Source organism: Bactrocera dorsalis, chromosome 6 (assembly GCF_023373825.1).
Source record: "Bactrocera dorsalis isolate Fly_Bdor chromosome 6, ASM2337382v1, whole genome shotgun sequence".
NCBI classification, from domain to species: domain Eukaryota; kingdom Metazoa; phylum Arthropoda; class Insecta; order Diptera; family Tephritidae; genus Bactrocera; species Bactrocera dorsalis.
The window spans coordinates 38246471-38269904 of NC_064308.1; the positions used below are offsets into that span (position 1 = coordinate 38246471).

At 38.9% G+C, this 23434-nt stretch overlaps 2 protein-coding genes across 5 annotated transcripts in view; both read left to right on the plus strand.

The window, feature by feature from the left end:
* On the plus strand, positions 1-12853 carry LOC125779768 (uncharacterized). The gene is made up of 2 exons (XM_049461039.1): positions 1-1907; positions 12209-12853. Exon 2 carries the CDS (start codon positions 12215-12217, stop codon positions 12851-12853), a length of 639 nt encoding a protein of 212 aa, XP_049316996.1. The 5' UTR covers positions 1-1907; positions 12209-12214.
* A 3070-nt stretch (positions 12854-15923) lies between these two features.
* The window catches only part of LOC105226923 (uncharacterized), a 184534-nt gene continuing 177023 nt past the window's right edge, over positions 15924-23434 (plus strand). For 2 of the 4 annotated variants that reach the window (XM_049460462.1, XM_049460463.1), the window contains exon 1: positions 18918-19864. The gene's annotated coding sequence lies outside the window, so the exon portion shown is untranslated. Of the gene's footprint in view, positions 19865-23434 lie in introns of all 4 variants that reach the window. The other 2 variants (XM_049460465.1, XM_049460464.1) reach the window with 2 other exon arrangements.

The following is a 23434-nucleotide window of genomic DNA, read 5'->3' on the forward strand; positions in this document are numbered from 1 at the left end:
TAGCCAAAAATATTTTTACGATCTCCGCGCTGTGAACCTTCTCTATGATAAACGTTCTCTGTCTATGATATACGTTCTCTGAAGCATGTTTGCTTTGCCACAGAGACGACACATACAACCTTTTGATGACAGAGTTTGAAATCAGCCTTAATAGCAGGATTCTGTAACAAGTCTCTAGTCTCTATTTGAGACATTTTGAGGTAAAATCTCAATTTGTGACTAGTTGCTATTCACTAAACAGTCTCTAGCGTTAGTCTCAAAATATTAAGACCTGGTAGTTAGCAGGTCACAAAACAAAAAATAATTCTTGTCTGCCATTTTGAATATACTGAATAGAGATCATCATAGATATTAATCGATTGTCGTTTTTTTATATTTTGTGACCAATTCAAACACGAAAAGGTAAAAAATAAATAAATTTTCCATAAATTTCGTAAATATTATGAAACAAAGTCAACATATATTTTTAATTTTATTGATAACTAGCTGACCCCGCAGCCGTTGTCCTGCGTGAAATTATATACATATGTAGTTTGAAATGAAAAGAAAGTTAAATTTATCATTTATCATAAACAACATTTTTTGGCTTCTGTTTCGGTGCGTAAATGTACAGAGAAGATGGTTTTCCAACTCGTGTGCACGCCACGTATTTTTGGCCGTGTGAAAAACATGGCATTTCCAAATTTATGCCACACTCACTGAAAACGGAATACGTTTGAACTGAAACGGCAAATCGTTAGAACTCAAAAGAAATCCGTAGAATAAAGCATTCTGCTCCTTATATTTTATAGGTGCGTCACAATTAGATTGTGAAATATCATAACGACAGATACAACTTTGAGACGCAAATGATGCGGTGGCATACCAAGCCTCTCCAAAGAATTTAGAAATTCCACTGGATAATTCACGGTGTCGTCTTCATTGTCAAGACGATCGATCGATTTGTATGACCGCAAGTCTCCTGGAATTTGACTTTGAATCTTCTAGTTTAAGTCAACAACATCGGTATTTGTGCCAGCTAACATTGCGCGTGCACTCAAGGAATCGTACTTACGATAACTTGGTCAATGTTCATATCAACATTCGTGATGAGTCCATCTTTCGTGAATTGATAAACGGCATATGGAATTGATATCAAACCACGGGAAGTATCAACCGGTATTGACCCGTTTCCTATTCTTACCGTATACGATGTAAAATCTCTTCGGCAATGCAATTTTTGGTCGTATCCTATAATTGACGCGGATTTTTAGGCTGATCATCGCGAAAAGTGTGCGAACTTCAGTAGCATTCGAAGTAGCTATTGCATCGTCCATCGTTTGATTCCAGTGATTATCATGTTCTAGCAATTGTAATTGCTGGCACGATTTTCAAAAAATTGCACAGACCGTACCATTCACAGTATGCAATGACTCAAATGAATTTGAACCGCGTACATTAATCAATAGCAATCGAAGGAAGAAGCAATCGTCGTTTTTCGGGTGGATTGTGTAAAATTCGTCCTAATGCATTAGTTGTGGCTAAATGAGCATCTGACCCCCCTCTTAATATAATAACACATACACCCCACAATACACACCTTACTCAACACATCATCTTCTCACCGCATACACACCATACTCAACTCATCATCTTCTCACCGCATACACACCATACTCAACTCATCATCTTCTCATCGCACACACACCAACTCCACACATCATCCTCTCATCGCACACACACCAACTCCACACGTCATCATTTCATCCCACACACACCAACGCATCACGAATTCAACACACATGAGGACACCGCACAAAAAATAACAAAAGGGACCGACGGACTAGGCACCAGGCTTTTTCTCATACGATCCGCGCGCATATACGCATCATTTTGTTTGCACCTTCTTTTTCGTCGCTAGTCAACGGGTGAGTACATTAGTACATTGGTACACGGTATCAGCGAAATATCTATGGTCCTTCGACGCCGTACCGGACGGCACCAGTGGTCAAAGTGAAAAGATTGTAATACAAAAAAAAAAAAAAATAAAAAAAAAAAAATTTAAATATACGGCATAAAATCGGTCACGGTAACGCGCCAAATTAAAAAAAAAAAAAAAAAAAAAAAAAGTGTTAAAAATTAAAATTAAAAAAGTGTTTAAAATCAAAATTTAAAAAAGTGTTTAAAATTAAAAAGACAACGGTGTTACAAACAAAAAGCAAAAAAGAGAAAAAAATATACATACATATATAAAAAACATATAAAACTGGTGTGACACAGTGAGGCAAACAACCGTTGGAGGCAACGAACCAAAAAAAACAAAAAAAAACACGGTGGTGTACAGTTCAGAAAACTGGTGTGACAAAGTGAAACCGTTGGTGGCAACGAACAAACAAAAAAAAAACAAAAAACAACGGTGGTGTACAGTTCAGAAAACTGGTGTGACAAAGTGAAGTAAAGAACCGTTGGTGACAACAAAAAAAAAAAAAAAAATTTACATATATACATATATATTCATATACACACGGAATTATACATATGTGCGTACATATATCTCAGTGGTGACAAAATTGGAAAAAAAAAAAAAAATTTCAAAATAAAATTTCATGTGGATATGAAAAAGTGCAACTGAAAACATAAAAGAATACAAAGTGGTGACAAGAGTGCAGTGTAGAAATAACATACGCATAAACCACATACATACAGTTGCGAGCATTGAAATAGTAGTGCCTATTGGCCAAGAGAGTTTTGCTTTAAATTTTGTTTATTTTATGATATTGCCTTCGATCATTATTTTAGTTATATTCTCTGAAGTATAACGGTCTTGTTATTCACAACAATAAGTGTGCAACACTTACCGTTACTTTTTTAGAGCCAATTTTATTGGGATATCTGTTTTTATGAGCGAGCAATAGAATAGTAGTGAACGGTGAGCTGATTACAAACAGATCATTTTTACTAAAAAAAATTTAATTTTATCACACAAAAAGTAAGTTTCCCAATTTTTTTATATATTATTCAATGCAAAAAGCAAAACTCATATGACTTTGTCCCTTTTATTGGGCCGGGGGAAGCCCTGTAGTGAAGAAAAACGAGAATGGATTCAATCTGTCATAAACAACGGTTAATCCTACAAGGGAGTGGAAAGACTTGTAGGGTGTTAAGCCACAACGATTCGCAATGCAATTATTTATAAATAAAATACGAAAAAAGCGGCGCAAGACGGATTCTTTCTGAGAATTTTACACGAATAGTTGTAAGATGTGCCAAGACTCGACCTAGAATGTCAGCTATGGAGATTCAGAATGAACTTAACCTGGCCTGCGGTGTTCATACAGTGAGAAGACTTCTATACGAACATAATTTATATGTCCGCAGTCCTCGAAAAGTACCGTTATTAAAAAAAAATCATGTAGCAAGACGTTTTAAATTCGCCAAAGAACACCTGAATTGGCCGATTGAGAAATGGCGTAGCATCTTGTGGACAGACGTGTCGAAAGTTGTTCTATACGGCGGTAAAGGGTCCTGTCAGTGTCTAAGACGCTTCCCTAATACAGAGTACGACCCCAGATTCTGCACAAAAACTTTGAAGCATGGCGGTTTGAATACCATGGTTTGGGCTGTTTATATTACAGGCCAAATTTTTTTGTGTAGTCCCAATTTATAAGATTACTGGCATAATATCCGATACTTATAGTGGATATAATGCAGCATATTTTTATGATACTATTTGCTGAAGAAGACATTCCGCTGAAAAGGATATTTCAGCAGGATAATGGTCCGAAGCACACCAGTAGGGTGGCAAAATAGTGGTTTCGGGTCAATGTAGTTAAGGTCATGGATAGGCCAGCTCAATCCCCTGGCCTCAATCCTATTGAAAACCGTTGGGCAGATGTCAAAGAAGCCGTGTGGAAGGATAAACACAAAAACAACAACGAATTGTGGACCGTAGTGCAGCAATCATGGCAGAGCATACCACTGAAAAGATGCCACAGTCTCGTAGATTCTCTGAAGAAGCGATGTATTGCTGTTATCAAAAATCATGGCCATGCTACCAAGTACTAAGATCTCCTATAGACGAAACTTGCAAAAATCCTTCAGTATTAAAAAAAAAAAAAATTTAGTACTTTACTACTATTTTACTGCTCCCCAAAATTTTCATACATAAATACATCTTTGTAAATAAACATATCTTGTACATATTCAAATCTAAATATTTTTAGTGGTAAACATAGCCTGGTAAATATGATCCACTTTCGCATTTCAATGGATGTTAAAATTGTTTGGCATGTTACATAACTCACAGATATGTAAAGCTCTAACACCCACTACTATTTCAATGCTCGCAGCTGTACATATGTGCACGGGTAAAGTGGAAATATAACACAAGCAAAAAATAAAAATAAAACCTAAAAAGTGTGGTGAAAAAAGGAAAAAAAAATAAAAAAAAAAAAAAAATTGAAATTGAAGTGAGAGAGCGGAGTGTAGAAAAGACAAAAACTATAATAATTTACACCTATGTACTATATATGTACATGCACCTATATACACATAATGGAAATCAGCGGATAATATAGTGACCCACAAACAGAAGGAAGAAGTCAGACACAATACAAGCTACATCACCACAACCATTCCAACAACAAAAGGACCGGAGAAGGAAGAAAACCAAGGACAGGAACAAACATAAGCAAAGCACAAGCACTGGCACACACCGGGCACACGCACAAGCCCCACACATCAGGCACATACATACATAAGTACACTCATATCATCCCCAAAAGCCCCTGGCGGAAAACAAAGTGAGTGTATCGTTTCCTTTCAATTTTTATACTATATACATATATGTATGGTTGAATTTGCAAAAGTAAAATTAGAGTTCTGACCAAATTTCCGGTCCAAAAACGTAGTGAAAACCGTTACCAAACTGTTTTCGGTACTCGGTTCATTTTCCGGGAAAAACCGAAAACCGCTAACAAAGCAGTTTGGTACTGTTTATAGCGGATTAGTGATTGCCGCTAATGCTTACCGTTGTGTTATAACACAAAAATTATCCCAAAAGCCATAACAACAAAAATTTTGTTTCAAGTATTCACTTACATAAATTCCCGCAAGACCCCTTATACTTAATCAAGTATAAGCAGGATTGCTTAAAAAGAAGCTACGGCAATCACCAGCAAGAAACAAAAACATATGTATATGCAAATTAAACCATACATACATACATATATGTCACATATCTATATTTCTATAATATAACAACAGCATAACTTGCTCATTACTAGTATACATATATACATACATACTTTCTAAAAGCAGAATAGCATTAAATATTCTGTTCGCGGCCTTTTCTCACTGCGAACATATATACCTACATATGTACAGACATATGTACATATATGCTGCTCAGTAATACAAATTACATACTAACAAACACGTGAGTTTGAGAAAATTACCTGCGGTCGGGTAATTCTCTTTTCGTGGCTTATTCGTACCGCAAACCTATATACATACATACTAAATATACGCATATACATATATATATTATACTTACGGGCGCATACATATATACAAAATTTTCTGAAAAATTTACTGGAAGAAGTACACCAATCGACATTGGGTACAAATTATACAATAATAAAAAGGATTTTTATATAAAACACAAAATTAGTACATATGTAAGGGTATTGTCACATATGTAGATACGCTTACTGCTTCAAAGTCCACATTGGCATATATTCCGCGATACCCCTTGGTTTTTGTCTAACAAAACCAAGCAGGATTGCGTACAAAATATATTCAAAGTCCACATTGGCATATTCCCGCAATACCCCTTGATTTTTGAGCAACAAAAACAAGCAGGATTGTGTAAAACACCAAAGCGTAATACATATGTGCATACATGCATATGTACAAAGTGCAGTGATCTCTAATACGAGCGCTCATTAGCACATAATAAATAAAATATCCACCTATAGGTATACCCTATAGGACATCTGGACATAAAACATACATAAAAGAAATATACAAGGAAAAATAAAATACTTATAATAACTTCCGGCCAACAATAGATAATTAAATCAAATTTAAGCGATATTCAGTATACGCGTAATATTTTATTTAATTTGGAGAACTCTTATTTACTAAAAAGAGTCATTTCGGTCAAAACTCTTATTAACTTAAAAGAGTTCGCGGTTACAAACTCTATAAAATACGTAAAGCGTCTTATCATATTAAGTTCGTTCAAAACTCTTGTTTATTTAAGAGTTCACGTCTACTCATATACACCTATAAATACATATATAAACGAAAATATTTTCCGAAATCTCGGTATCCAAAAGCCATTGGTTTTATTGATTTTCTTCTATTCAACATTTTATATACTATATACTAGTATACTTTATATACCTTTTCTAAACATCTACTAGTCTAGTTTTCACTAAGACGTTTTGATTAATTCTATATCATTTTAAATGAGCTCAGACTCAAAGGAATCTAAAACAACTCAGTTGCTAAAAGTTCCAAAAATGATTTCAGACGAAAAAAGTCCGAGTACACCGGCTGAAGCTACACGCTCAAAGCAAGGTGGCACAAAACTAAAGAGGGGTAAAGACATTACTTATACAAAATTCATTGCTGAGAGTGACAGTTTGATACGATACTGCACTCGATTTTCATCTTCACCGATTCAAGACAATTCTGAATCGGTCTTAGAAATTAAAAAAGACAATTTAGACAATTTTTGGTCACGTCTCCAAGCGGCATATGACGCAATCGTAGAATCTGACGAATCAGATCTACCTGAAAATTTCAAATCTTCAGCATACTCCAAATATGAAAACTGCTTAGACCAGTACGAAGAGACGAAAGCTATGATTTCAGATCAGCTAAAATTAATTAATGCAATTGCACCTACTCCACTTCCGCGAGTAGAGATGACACAAGTACAAAGTCACGAGGCAAGTTCGGGAATCCACCTCAAGGTGCCCGCATGTGACACAGAAATTTTTCATGGGGGTTATGAACAATGGCCGTCCTTCCGGGACATGTTCACAGCCGTTTACATAAACCACCCAAAATTATCTAATGCGCAAAAATTGTATCACCTCCGATACAAAACGAAAGGTCAAGCTGGCGTCATAGTAAAACAGTTCGCATTAAATGACGACAATTTTAATATGGCTTGGGAAGCTTTAAAATCAAGATACGAGAATGAACGAATATTGGTCGATAAGCAGATAACAATTCTGATGAACTTGCCAAAAATTCAAAAGGAAACCAGTGAAGAATTTATCAAACTTCAATCCACTGTTTCCAATTGTTTGTCGATTTTATCGACCCAAAACATTCCCACAGACAACTGGGACCCTATACTGGTGAATATATGCACAGCAGCATTACCAGAAAAGTCTTTACTATTGTGGGAGCAATCGCTCTCATCACGTAAAAAGTGCCCAACGTGGCAACAAATGAGAGATTTTCTCACTACCCAGTACGAAATCGCAGAAAGGGTAGACAAAAAAATAAATACAAGTAAACCAAAAGGTATTCAGCAAGACTTCAATAGAAGCTTCCACAAGCCCCAAGCCAATAGCCACAATAATTCAAATAGAAACCTTTTTAAAAATCAATCGTTCTCTTCCGAACAATATAAACAAACGTCATGCGAACTGTGCAGAGGAGGTCACAGATTAAAATTATGCGAAAAATTCAAAAAAATGAATGTTAGCGATCGAAACAATTTCGTAAGATCGAAAAAATTATGTACCAACTGTATGTCACATGCGCATACGCTTAAAGATTGCGAAAGCAAATTTAATTGCGTTTACTGCCATAAAAGACATCATTCTATGTTACATATAACCAATTTTTCCAGCTCACCCCCAAACAATGCAAACGTAAAACGAGCAACAGGATTAGTTGCCACAACAAATCCTGAAAACTGCCAAGAAGCACCATGCTGCTCAAAGGCGATGAAAACCCAAACGCTACATAGCGAAAACCACAGTAGGGTACTATTACCCACAGCAGTTGTCTCCATCGAACACCGAGGAGAACTGTTCAAACTCAGAGCCTTAATAGACCAAGGATCACAACGATCATTTATAGCGTCTAGGGCTCAAAACAGGCTTCAGTTGCCAACAAAACTGGCCAATTTTGAAATCACGGGAATGGGCGGAAGAGTTGTTCAAAACTCAAATAAAATCTGCCCCATTACCCTCTTTTCCCCCAAAGCGGATAAACGCATACATGCAGAAGCTATTGTCTTACCGCAATTAACCAACATGCTACCAAGCTATCATATAAATAGCAAGCATTGGCAAAAGGTTTCACACCTTAAGTTAGCAGACCCCAACTGCAACACTCCCGCTCAAATAGATCTCCTATTAGGCAGCGATCTCATACCACAAATTATTCTCGAAGGTATTGAGAAAATTAACAAAACACTTCTGGCGCAAAATACCATTTTCGGATGGGTCCTAAGCGGACTAGTTGCGGAACCAGTTACAACATTAACAACTCAAGTTGAGGAAGTCTCAAATGAATACCTCAATTCACAATTGAGAAAATTTTGGGAGCTAGAAGAACTCCCCCCCATATCCGTCACAACCCCTGAAGATCAGTATTGTGAGGATTTTTACAAAGCCACAACTGCTAGATCAGAAAATGGTCGGTACGTCGTACGACTACCACTTAAGCAACAATTTCCTAACACACTCGCCTTAGGTCACTCTCGCACCTCTGCAATACAGCAGTTTCTAAGTATGGAAAGAAACCTACTTAAAAAAGGTGAACTCAAATCAGAATATGATGGTGTGTTAGAAGAATACCTCCATTTGGATCACATGGAGGAAGTAACCCCAGGGGAGAAAATCGTCAACGGCAAATACTACTCCTTTTACCTGCCACATCACGCAGTAGTGAAGCCAGACAAAAAAACAACAAAAGTAAGAGTTGTTTTTAATGCCTCGAAAACCACTAGTTCAGGGAATTCCCTAAATGATATCCTATTTACGGGACCCACTCTACAACCAGATTTAATGCTTCTGATATTAAATTGGCGTATATACAAATACGTATTCAATGGGGACGTTGAGAAAATGTATCGGCAAATAGGCGTACATAAAGACGACCAAGATTTTCAACGTATTATGTTCCGAAGATCCCCCACCAGTCCTTTACGCGACTTCAAATTAAAAACAGTTACATTTGGCGTTAACTGTGCACCATATTTAGCCATTCGAACTCTCCACGAATTGGCAGACAACACAAAGTCAGAATTTCCTCTGGCAACTGAAGTGTTGAAAACTCAAACGTATGTGGACGATATTCTGTCTGGAAGTCACACCCTTCCACAAGCATACGAGGCCTTATCACAGGTAATAAAAGCCCTCAAATCCGCAGGGTTTCCTTTAAAAAAGATTACGGCAAATCACCCGAATATACTCAAAAATATTCCAAACGAAAATTTGTTGGACACTAATTTCCTTATATTCGAAAAGGAAAGTACAACAAAAACGCTAGGCATCCAATGGAATGCGATATCGGACCAGTTCTCATACACGACAGAGTCCATACCCGCATTATCAGCCATAACGAAAAGACAGATTTTATCCTCGGTGGCAAAACTTTTCGACCCCGCAGGATGGCTTTCGCCAATTATGATCCAAGCGAAAATCTTAATACAAGAATTGTGGCTAGATGGAACCGACTGGGACGAACAAGTGAAACCTCTTCGCTTAGAAAAATGGTCCCAGTTCGCAAAAAATCTGAATGACATTTCTCAGATACAAATTCCACGATGGGTAAACTACTCCCCCGAACACAAAGTCGAATTACATGGCTTTTGTGACGCCTCAGAAAAGGCATATTGCGCTACTATCTATGTGCGCACGCAAAGTGATGCCACGACCACAAGCCACTTATTAGTAGCAAAAGCAAAGGTGGCCCCTTTAAAAACTATAAGTCTCCCACGACTTGAGTTATGTGGCGCACTACTACTTTCAAAATTAGTAGCCATGGTGCAAATGCATTTAAATATGACAAAATGCAAACTATATATGTGGTCCGATTCAGAAATTGTACTAGCCTGGTTGGAAAAACCACCACATGCATGGAAGACGTATATTTCTAACCGAACGTCTCAAATTCTTGACCTAGTGGGATCAGCCACTTGGCGTCACGTAGCCAGTGCTGACAATCCTGCCGATCTAGGAACAAGAGGGTGCAAGCCACTGCACCTTGCCACTACCACCCTCTGGTGGAATGGCCCCCGATGGTTGATAGAATCTCCTGATTCTTGGCCACAATCCCCCATGCGCAACATTATCGCCCCAGAAGGTCGAAAAATCGCCACCTTTCACACATTATTGGATGATGCCGACATCCTTGAACGATTTTCCTCGTTTCCAAAAGCGCTCAGAGTAGTCGCTTATATGTTCAAATTCATAGAACAACTCAAAAGCAAAGTTAAGGGATCACATAATTTCCCATGCAACACAGTGACGCACCTAGAGTTGCAAAAGGCAAAGGTCGCACTAATAACATATACACAAACGCGCTATTTCAGCCGCGATATATCACTACTAAGAGAATCGAAGCCGATTGACAAAAAGAGCTCACTCTTAGTCCTCAACCCATTCCTGGACACGAAAGGTCTGCTTCGTGCCAATGGTCGGCTTGCTAATTCGAGCCTAACATATAACGAACGCCATCCCATAATAATCCCAGAGAGGTCACCATTTGCCACACTGTTCCTCCACTACATCCACATCTTAATGCTACACGCCGAACATCGTCTCATGCAACAGATGGTACGCCAGGAGTATTATATCCCCCGTCTTAAGCCGCAAATCAAGAAGTGCATCTTCACATGCAAGATTTGCACTATGCACAAACAGAAGATGCGAACGCAGATTATGGCAGCACTTCCACCGGAACGCTGCAATTTCGCTCTGCCTTTCACCACAACAGGTGTTGATTTTGCTGGGCCTTTCCAAGTAAAGGCATCCATGTTAAGGTCTCCCACTCTCATGAAAGGCTATGTGGCTGTCTTTGTATGTTTCACGACAAAGGCAGTACATCTTGAGCTATGTAGTAATCTGACGACGGATGCTTTTCTCGCGGCATTTGCTCGCTTCGTCGCTCGACGTGGCTACCCATCAAAGATCATGAGCGACAATGGCAAAACGTTCATTGGAGCTCAACGAGCCACCGAAAAGCAATTTGTGGATTTCCTAAAACAAGTGTCACCCGACATCGTACAAAAGTACGCCCCTCAAGGTATCAACTGGCAATTTATACCCCCAAGCGCTCCTCATATGGGCGGTTTATGGGAATCAGCTGTGAAAAGCTTCAAATCCCATTTCAAACGGGTAGCTGGAAATTATAAATTCAATTACGAAGAGTTCACGACGTTATTAAATCGAATTGAAGCCGTTCTCAATTCACGGCCACTCACAGTACTATCGCAAGACCCCTCAGATTTCACCGCCTTAACTCCAGGGCATTTTCTAAAAGGAGCACCCATCCTGGCCATTCCTGAGCCAGGCGTGGAGTCGCTATCTCTATTAAATCGATGGGAACGAATTAAAATTCTCCATCATGATTTCAGCCGCCGCTGGAAGGACGAGTACATAAAGGATCTCCACAAAAGATACCGCTGGAAGACTCCTGAACAAGAGCCTAAACTTGGAGACTGTGTCCTCATCCACGATGATTGTCTACCCCCCACCGAGTGGCGGCTTGGCCGCATTGAAAAGCTACATTACGGCTCCGACGGTCACATACGAATCGTTGATCTCCGTACGCAAAACGGAACGCTGACCAGACCGCTCGTGAAGCTATGCTTTTTGCCAACTTCCGATGATCGCGAATCTGAAAAACCGCAAAAACAAACCGATATTATCGTTTCACAATAAGCTAATCAAATGAAAACGAGAAATACGCCAATACCAACCGTTAAAAAAAAAAAAAAAATACAAACCGAAAATCGAAATAACCAAACCGATACTGTCGCGATAATAAAATCACTAAATTTTACGCTAAAACGAGAAATATGCCCGTAATAAACCGCAAAAAAAAAATAATAAACTGTCAAAACCAACAAAGAATCTTAGCCAAAAAATTGTCGATCAATATGACGACACGTTCATGCCACATATCGTGGCACCTTCACCATGTTTGCTTATCTGATAGAAATTTATAATCAATAATCTTCTCTATACAGATTACCATGGATATAGATACGCCAGCCGCAACCACGTCAACCGCTCGCGCGGCTACGAATGTGCCACGCAACGGGCCTACCCCAGCGCCCCGGACGATAGCTGCGACAGCATCGGCCGCTGCACCGGCCACCGCACCAGCAACAACGCCGGCACCTGTACCGGCAATCGCGCCTGCAGCGGTCCTACCCTCCGCACCTCGTGGTGGCACGCGACCACCACCAATCCCATCACAGATTACGGAGCCCCGTCGGATAAGGTGTCCCATCTGTCGACGCCCTCATCGTCTCCACCATTGTGGAATATTTAGGGGTATGCGGCCTTTGCAACGGCAGCAAGTTGCTCAGGCCCACGGGCATTGCATCAACTGCCTGTCGCACACTCATGCAACTACCGAGTGTGAGTCACGTGGGTTGTGCCAAATGTGCCACCGGCCGCACCACACGCTGCTACACCGCAGCTCGTCACGCGAGGTGAATCGGCCACCCATCCATCGCGGCCGCACACCCCGATTCCAACCGTCAGCTCGTGCCGCACCCCAGCGGAGCGGAACATCACTGCGGCGTCGACAGCCGGGGTCACCATCTCGTCGTCCTACGGGGCTGAGCAGCGTTGTGGCAACGCAGCAACAGCTGCAACGCCTTTGAGGCTAAACCGTCGTTTAGGGGGACCGGGATGGCTAAATGAGCATCTGACCCCCCTCTTAATATAATAACACATACACCCCACAATACACACCTTACTCAACACATCATCTTCTCACCGCATACACACCATACTCAACTCATCATCTTCTCACCGCATACACACCATACTCAACTCATCATCTTCTCATCGCACACACACCAACTCCACACATCATCCTCTCATCGCACACACACCAACTCCACACGTCATCATTTCATCCCACACACACCAACGCATCACGAATTCAACACACATGAGGACACCGCACAAACGAAAAGACAGATTTTATCCTCGGTGGCAAAACTTTTCGACCCCGCAGGATGGCTTTCGCCAATTATGATCCAAGCGAAAATCTTAATACAAGAATTGTGGCTAGATGGAACCGACTGGGACGAACAAGTGAAACCTCTTCGCTTAGAAAAATGGTCCCAGTTCGCAAAAAATCTGAATGACATTTCTCAGATACAAATTCCACGATGGGTAAACTACTCCCCCGAACACAAAGTCGAATTACATGGCTTTTGTGACGCCTCAGAAAAGGCATATTGCGCTACTATCTATGTGCGCACGCAAAGTGATGCCACGACCACAAGCCACTTATTAGTAGCAAAAGCAAAGGTGGCCCCTTTAAAAACTATAAGTCTCCCACGACTTGAGTTATGTGGCGCACTACTACTTTCAAAATTAGTAGCCATGGTGCAAATGCATTTAAATATGACAAAATGCAAACTATATATGTGGTCCGATTCAGAAATTGTACTAGCCTGGTTGGAAAAACCACCACATGCATGGAAGACGTATATTTCTAACCGAACGTCTCAAATTCTTGACCTAGTGGGATCAGCCACTTGGCGTCACGTAGCCAGTGCTGACAATCCTGCCGATCTAGGAACAAGAGGGTGCAAGCCACTGCACCTTGCCACTACCACCCTCTGGTGGAATGGCCCCCGATGGTTGATAGAATCTCCTGATTCTTGGCCACAATCCCCCATGCGCAACATTATCGCCCCAGAAGGTCGAAAAATCGCCACCTTTCACACATTATTGGATGATGCCGACATCCTTGAACGATTTTCCTCGTTTCCAAAAGCGCTCAGAGTAGTCGCTTATATGTTCAAATTCATAGAACAACTCAAAAGCAAAGTTAAGGGATCACATAATTTCCCATGCAACACAGTGACGCACCTAGAGTTGCAAAAGGCAAAGGTCGCACTAATAACATATACACAAACGCGCTATTTCAGCCGCGATATATCACTACTAAGAGAATCGAAGCCGATTGACAAAAAGAGCTCACTCTTAGTCCTCAACCCATTCCTGGACACGAAAGGTCTGCTTCGTGCCAATGGTCGGCTTGCTAATTCGAGCCTAACATATAACGAACGCCATCCCATAATAATCCCAGAGAGGTCACCATTTGCCACACTGTTCCTCCACTACATCCACATCTTAATGCTACACGCCGAACATCGTCTCATGCAACAGATGGTACGCCAGGAGTATTATATCCCCCGTCTTAAGCCGCAAATCAAGAAGTGCATCTTCACATGCAAGATTTGCACTATGCACAAACAGAAGATGCGAACGCAGATTATGGCAGCACTTCCACCGGAACGCTGCAATTTCGCTCTGCCTTTCACCACAACAGGTGTTGATTTTGCTGGGCCTTTCCAAGTAAAGGCATCCATGTTAAGGTCTCCCACTCTCATGAAAGGCTATGTGGCTGTCTTTGTATGTTTCACGACAAAGGCAGTACATCTTGAGCTATGTAGTAATCTGACGACGGATGCTTTTCTCGCGGCATTTGCTCGCTTCGTCGCTCGACGTGGCTACCCATCAAAGATCATGAGCGACAATGGCAAAACGTTCATTGGAGCTCAACGAGCCACCGAAAAGCAATTTGTGGATTTCCTAAAACAAGTGTCACCCGACATCGTACAAAAGTACGCCCCTCAAGGTATCAACTGGCAATTTATACCCCCAAGCGCTCCTCATATGGGCGGTTTATGGGAATCAGCTGTGAAAAGCTTCAAATCCCATTTCAAACGGGTAGCTGGAAATTATAAATTCAATTACGAAGAGTTCACGACGTTATTAAATCGAATTGAAGCCGTTCTCAATTCACGGCCACTCACAGTACTATCGCAAGACCCCTCAGATTTCACCGCCTTAACTCCAGGGCATTTTCTAAAAGGAGCACCCATCCTGGCCATTCCTGAGCCAGGCGTGGAGTCGCTATCTCTATTAAATCGATGGGAACGAATTAAAATTCTCCATCATGATTTCAGCCGCCGCTGGAAGGACGAGTACATAAAGGATCTCCACAAAAGATACCGCTGGAAGACTCCTGAACAAGAGCCTAAACTTGGAGACTGTGTCCTCATCCACGATGATTGTCTACCCCCCACCGAGTGGCGGCTTGGCCGCATTGAAAAGCTACATTACGGCTCCGACGGTCACATACGAATCGTTGATCTCCGTACGCAAAACGGAACGCTGACCAGACCGCTCGTGAAGCTATGCTTTTTGCCAACTTCCGATGATCGCGAATCTGAAAAACCGCAAAAACAAACCGATATTATCGTTTCACAATAAGCTAATCAAATGAAAACGAGAAATACGCCAATACCAACCGTTAAAAAAAAAAAAAAATACAAACCGAAAATCGAAATAACCAAACCGATACTGTCGCGATATAATAAAATCACTAAATTTTACGTTAAAACGAGAAATACGCCCGTAATAAACCGCTAAAAAAAAAAAAAAATAATAAACTGTCAAAACCAACAAAGAATCTTAGCCAACAAATTGTCGATCAATATGACGACACGTTCATGCCACATATCGTGGCACCTTCACCATGTTTGCTTATCTGATAGAAATTTATAATCAATAATCTTCTCTATACAGATTACCATGGATATAGATACGCCAGCCGCAACCACGTCAACCGCTCGCGCGGCTACGAATGTGCCACGCAACGGGCCTACCCCAGCGCCCCGGACGATAGCTGCGACAGCATCGACCGGCCACCGCACCAGCAACAACGCCGGCACCTGTACCGGCAATCGCGCCTGCAGCGGTCCTACCCTCCGCACCTCGTGGTGGCACGCGACCACCACCAATCCCATCACAGATTACGGAGCCCCGTCGGATAAGGTGTCCCATCTGTCGACGCCCTCATCGTCTCCACCATTGTGGAATATTTAGGGGTATGCGGCCTTTGCAACGGCAGCAAGTTGCTCAGGCCCACGGGCATTGCATCAACTGCCTGTCGCACACTCATGCAACTACCGAGTGTGAGTCACGTGGGTTGTGCCAAATGTGCCACCGGCCGCACCACACGCTGCTACACCGCAGCTCGTCACGCGAGGTGAATCGGCCACCCATCCATCGCGGCCGCACACCCCGATTCCAACCGTCAGCTCGTGCCGCACCCCAGCGGAGCGGAACATCACTGCGGCGTCGACAGCCGGGGTCACCATCTCGTCGTCCTACGGGGCTGAGCAGCGTTGTGGCAACGCTGCAACAGCTGCAACGCCTTTTAGGCTAAACAGTCGTTTAGGGGGGCCGGGATGGCTAAATGAGCATCTGACCCCCCTCTTAATATAATAACACATACACCCCACAATACACACCTTACTCAACACATCATCTTCTCACCGCATACACACCATACTCAACTCATCATCTTCTCACCGCATACACACCATACTCAACTCATCATCTTCTCATCGCACACACACCAACTCCACACATCATCCTCTCATCGCACACACACCAACTCCACACGTCATCATTTCATCCCACACACACCAACGCATCACGAATTCAACACACATGAGGACACCGCACAAAAAATAACAAAAGGGACCGACGGACTAGGCACCAGGCTTTTTCTCATACGATCCGCGCGCATATACGCATCATTTTGTTTGCACCTTCTTTTTCGTCGCTAGTCAACGGGTGAGTACATTAGTACATTGGTACACGGTATCAGCGAAATATCTAAGTTGAGAACACCTGGATATCAATCTAATGGTTGGCCTTGCTTTGTGCGTAAATATTTCTTCGACGATTCATTCTATGTATAATATCAAGGCATTTCCGAATAGAGCAAGTTCTCGCAAAGGAATCACTGACGAAAGTCGGTGACGGTGTTTCCACTGGCTGTTCTGTATTCTCTGGGTTGAAATAGACTCCAAATTAACTGCGAGACGGACAACAGTAAAAGTAAATACCCTACAAAGCGCTTTATTGCAGTTCACGTATCGACCGCATCGTTCAAGACCAATAACCGCCATATTGGTTCCTTTGGTGACGTATTTACAAACGTATTTTATCGATTACACCAAACTACAATACGCAACATTGACATGACTTTTGAATGTGAGTTAGACAACAGTTGCGAATGTAGTACGATCCATGTGTTGTCATCTTTGCTGTGTTGTTAACTTCGATACTCACGCTTCTAAATTGACTGCTAAATGTTCTGCCATTGTCGTCTGGTGAGCGACGCCGATAGAGTGGATATCCATCATTTCTAGTTGGTGTTTCCGAAAGAAAAGTACGTGGATACTGTTTCGTGCATTTATTCACAGACATTCAAACCGAAGTGGGGTTGTGGTGTCTGCAAGGTCCATAAACCTTATTGGTTTTCATCACTTTGTATAATACTGGTTCTTTCTTTGCATCAGGAATTGCCGCATTATTGAATGATTTCATCAATTTGATCTGGTGTAACCACCTTCCACCATACAAAGAAGAATGTGCGCGTGTGGCAAACCTCTCTTTTGCCACTCAAAAGAGTACATCTAGCATCTAACAGCACCATATATGCGTTGCTTCAAGATAATGTCCACCGAAGCTGTTGCTTGAAAAGTCTTGCTGTGACATCGTGACGATCGCTTGCTGATTGACCGCGATCCATAATACCGCACGTATGTCATCGCATCCTGGGAGTACTCGTTCATATGCCTTGGGCTGCTAATGTATGTTGATGCCAAAAAGAACGCCGACCGATATTAGCGCGACCTCTTCATGGCATCGTGAAAAATTTCACTCTATAATTAATCACTTTGTGTGAAAAACACATACATAACATTTTCACTGAATAATTTTCAAAATTTTTTGAAGCAAACGCCTAATTTGAACGATTTAAATAATTGAAAAACAAAACAAAAAAATTGAATGAAAAAATTTGTATGGAAAAAATTAACTTTTTGGAATTTTTCAATTTTCCGACTTTTCCTCATGAAAGACATACAGGTTTTTTTTATTTCTAAACCTTCCCCGATTCACTCAGAACATGCTCTTGAAAATTTCATCAATATTGGTTCAGCTGTCCTCTTAGCGTTACTAAAAAACAAACATTCAGTCATTTGTATGAGAAAAATAAAAGGGCTGTTTTTAGGGGTTTTCCGGCAATTATTCGAATTGCAGAAACCATCTCTGAACCTCAACGAACATTTTAAAAAAAGAATTATCAAATTTGGTTCAGTCGTATGAAAGTTATGAGCGTACATACATTTTGGCGATTCATTTTTATTTATATAGATTATGTTTTTTGACTATGTTACAGAAATGTTAATATTTGTTATCGACATCTTTATTATCATTCAAGTGTAAAAACATCTCTTAATAATGAAATGTAATAGATTTTGTGACTGTCACTTACAAAACAGCAAAATCGTCTCAAGTCTCAAAAATTGTCCTAACTTAAAATCTCAAATTTAGAGACTTGAGGCTGTATCACAGTACAGAATCGCACGGTAAATATGTATAGTGTGATGGTACGTGGTTTCAATTATGCTCAATTACAGCGCCATCTACATAAACAAATGTATTTGCTAGGCAATTTAATAGAGTTTATAAGATAATTTATTTCTTCTCACTTTTAGACAGATTTGGAAACTGAACAAATATGTCTGCCTATTTTTTTAATAATTAAATTAAATTTAGTTTTACATATATATATATATATATATATAAATATACGAGTATATATATTTTGTTTAATAAGTTTACGAATTAAGATTTATGTGAATATAATTAATGTGGCAGCACTGGATTATTGGATCGAACTGTGTGCAAACTAAACATGGTGCTGCGAATGACGTGCACAACATGCGAGACAAGAGTATAGGTATGTAGACCCAAAACTGTGAGCAGGTGTAGCATACAACCTAACATGTTCGGACAACCAATGCATAGAATTATTAATTGCTACTAAAGTACAGAAGTTCGCCGCTGTGCCCTAAACATAACGGTAATGTGCACATGCTTCCTACACATTTATAAATGCGATACAAACTGAACAAGTGCAGATACATAACGTACATATCCGGTAGCAGTGCTTGGTTAAAAAAATTGTCGAAAATATATTTGAAGTGATAAAAAACGAATAATATTCTCTGTAGTGTCCAGTAATACTTATATGTACACACAGCAAATAAAAGTTAAAAATCTAGTTATTGAGATTTACGAATGCATAGAGTGCTTAAACAAAGTTAATTTTACATTCGTTTTCAACTTTTGCACTCTCAAATGTTGTAATGGATATAAAAAAAATATTTATAAAACTTTAAGGATTCGCTATTTTTATTTAAATTTCGTATACAACTAACGTGGGGAAAACTTTTTTTAAATTGAATTGACGCATAATTCACGCAATCTTTTCCAAAAAAGGAAGCCTTTTATGTTGAAGCAAGTTTTGCAACTTTAATAAAAAATAGAAATTTTCTCTTGAAAATAAATAAAAGTAGCGACGCCTAAGAGCTAAGCAACAAGGCGCATCGTTGACGAGGATTTTTATTTTTAACTGAAATAAAAACATTTTTTGAGTTGAAACAAATCGAATCATGCATGCATACAGATATAAATAAATAAGAAATAAAAACTAAAAGTGTGTTACTAAATGGGCTAACTTCCGAAGGAAATTTGTGCTTTCTTGCTGAGTTGTAAAAATCATGGTAATTGTAGTCTTCAATACCAGTTTATTTTCAGTGTCAACATGAATGTCCCACATCTGCAGAAGCTAATTGTGAATATTTCAAAATATGCAAAATATGTCAAAAGTGTACAAGATATAGGGCGAAAATGGGTTTTTTCTATGGCTTTTAATAAGATGTCTTGTAAATTTACTATCAATTTCCTCAAAAACCGTATTGTGAGAATTTTTTGAAAATATCGAAGATATTTTGTAAAACTCTTTTGTTCGAACCACCTCATGAAACTTGTAGGTAGATAGATAAAGGGGGCGGCAGAACATCCTTGGTCCCGGGCGCCCGAAGTTGTAGCTACGCCACTGGTCACTCGGAATTAATTTTATCTAGCATTGCAGATTTTAATACGGTAGTTTTGTACCATAGTTATTATTTAAATTCCTAGAAGGTATACTATACATTATGATATATGGTTTTCAATACAGTAAATACAAGGTGCGTTCCAAAGTAAACAGGAATAACAAATAATATTGAATTCTGACCAATTTTCTGGTCGTCAATGAATTTGTATAGAACAAACCGTGCACACACCTTTCGTAAACCCAAATCTTCGGTGAAAATGTGGAGATGTTCAATTCCATTTCCATGAAAATCAATGATGATTTCGGCTGATTTTTGAGGAATTCAGGCACGGTTTCGATGGAATTTCCGGTGATCATGGAATTTGAAACCACTCGTGCACTCTGCTACGGGATAGGCAATCATCGCCAAAAACTTGTTTTATCAATTGAAACGCTTCGGTAAAAGTTTTACCAATTTTAAAACAAATTTTAATATTACCGATAACACAAACATACTAACACTTAAAACGCAATAACTTGACTTCCAATCAACAAAATGTCATGGAATTCTCACTGGAAAATCGATAAAGATACCAGATTCTAACTACCAAATCGATATATAGATGGCGCCCCCAGGGGGGCTAGATTCAAAAAGTCCTGTTTACTTTGGAACGAAGGACGATTATTTGACCAAAAATCACATTTTAACCATTAACCATTTTCCGTATTCACCTGACTTCTTCCTTTTCGGAAAAATGCATTTGACCATGAAAGGAAAGCGTTATGTAGACGTAGAGGCCTTTTAAAACGGCCAACGAATTAAAAAAATTGTTCGACATGCTTTTGGACCGTGCAAAAAGCTGTATTGAAGCAGAAGGAGACTATTTTGAATAAAATAAATTGATTTTGCAGGAAAAACCCATTTGTTCTGTTTTCTTTTAAGACCAGTTAACTTTCAAAAGCACCTTGTATATAAATAACCCAACAACAAACATTAAAAAAGACAAAGTTGCTGAATTAGTTAATTAAATTAATAAAACATCTGGAAATCAATAAATTTGAAATATGAGACCATTTCATTTGTTATTGCAAAAATCAATGCAAATAATTCAGACAAAATTACTTTGTTGGCAATATTTCCTAGAACATGTACTTGTACATACTTTAGTAGAAAACCTACGTAATAAGTAAAATAAGTAATTATGATTTCTAAGCAATAACACTTTATAATATTAACTTCAATCATTATAATTAATAAATTGAAAATTCTGTCTGATTGAACCATCCAACCATCAACTGGTATATCTTTAATTTTAATTCGGTCAAAACTTTTAAAAAACGCCCGAACGGGAACTCAAAATAAAATTGGCGGAGTCGATTGGATCCTTAAAAAGTGGAAAAAAAGTGTTATGCTTCAAGAACTTTAAATAACTACGAAAGAAATTATTCCGCCACTAATAAGGGATTTCTTGCAATAATATGGAGTACTAATTATTTTAGGTCATACCTTTATGGAATATAATTCAAAATTTTCACTGAAAACCAGCCGATACAATTTTTACATTCAAAACACAAATGAAAAGATATGTCAGCCTGACATCAAAGATGGTTATTAAAGCTTGGAGAATATTAATTTTACATGGAATATTTAAAAGGCAAATAAAATAAAGCAGCCGACTTTTTAAGTGGAATAAAAGATAATAAGGATATTATTTCAGAAAATATAGATGAAACGACTTCCAATAGTTCAAATTTTTCTATAAACAATATGGAAGATGAAGAAACCTTAGCAACAGTGCATTCAGCAGAAGGAGAGTTAGGCTACCATTTCAATATCAAAGAGGAAATAGTTAAATATAAAACGCAAATCATTTTGACAAACAACTAAACTGAAGAGTTAAAAATTAAACACGGTAGAAGAGATTAGGAAATAACGAAATTTTTGCTAATAATAGTCAATTAGAATTTATAAAACGTACAATGAGAGCACAAGATATTGAGGCATAAGCAGAATTAGTCAAACAGATTTGTTTATATAACGTTAGGGAAAGCTTTCATTCAGAAATTCCGGAAACATATAGCCAAATTAAACCTATATTAAATATATTATCCAAAACTAATGCAACTCATTCAAATATAGGTAATCAATGGGAACTATGTCAGGAAGGGAAGTACGATATAAATCCTATTAAACCAAAATTGAAGTTTTCGGAGCCTCCTTCAAAAATGAATGATATTGTACGATACATATAATAAATAACATAAATAATTTTTAGATAACGAAAATGTTGAGATTTACCTTACAAAACTAAATACCCACACAGGTAATTCGGATGTTGAAAGATTCTACAATACCAAAGCAGAAAAATTTAAAATCTTGTATAAATTGAACAAAGAACTTCCAGTAAAACAATTAATACGAATGCCATTAGAAATTATAACGATAAATTTTATTCATCTATTAGATGTATACAAAATCAAGTACTACATAAGGAAGTAGATGACGAAATAGTAAAAAATAATTTAATAGCAGCAAAGAATAAAGTAATAAGTAAATTGATTTCAAAACGAAAAAGTTATGAAGAAAAAAAAAGGCAAGGATTCATAAAAAACTATAAAGTTGTTAGGCATAATAACCCAGATATAAGAAAGAAATGTTAGAAAAGATTCATCCTTCTAATATTAAAAAACCACTAAAATTTTCAGATATTTCAATTGAAGGACTTTTGACAACTGTAGAACTAAGAGAACAGTTTGGATTTATAGATATTGAAATTAGGACTCAAGAAATAGTCAAAGACATGGACATGGTAATACACCTTATAAACATAGAAGAAATGGAAAATATAACTAACGATATGACGGGCATCATTATTCTAATAAAAACATACAATAAAGACATAAGGGGTATTCTCTTGCTCTTGCAAAACCCGGTGCACGGTGCAAGCATTGCAAATTTACAACGGCACAACAACAAACACACGCAGAAAAATATTTGCAAGGGCTGTGAAATATGTCAGACCAAAACCCGTGTATATTAGCGTGCAATGTCACGCAAAAATAAAAATGCAACCCTGTTGTGGTTGCCATTTTACATAAAGACATATTACGTCGTTAAACTGTTGAGAAAGGTAAATTTTAATTATATTTTATAATTTCTATATAAATTATAAAGTTTTGTTACAGTTTTTTTTGTTAAAACTGTATGCAGAAGGTGCGCCAATTCACAATAGCCATGCACAATAGTCATTTACAA

Excerpts from the sequence above, each read along its gene's own strand:
- LOC125779768 (XM_049461039.1), top strand. The coding sequence starts at position 12,215 with ATGGATATAGATACGCCAGCCGCAACCACGTCAACCGCTCGCGCGGCT.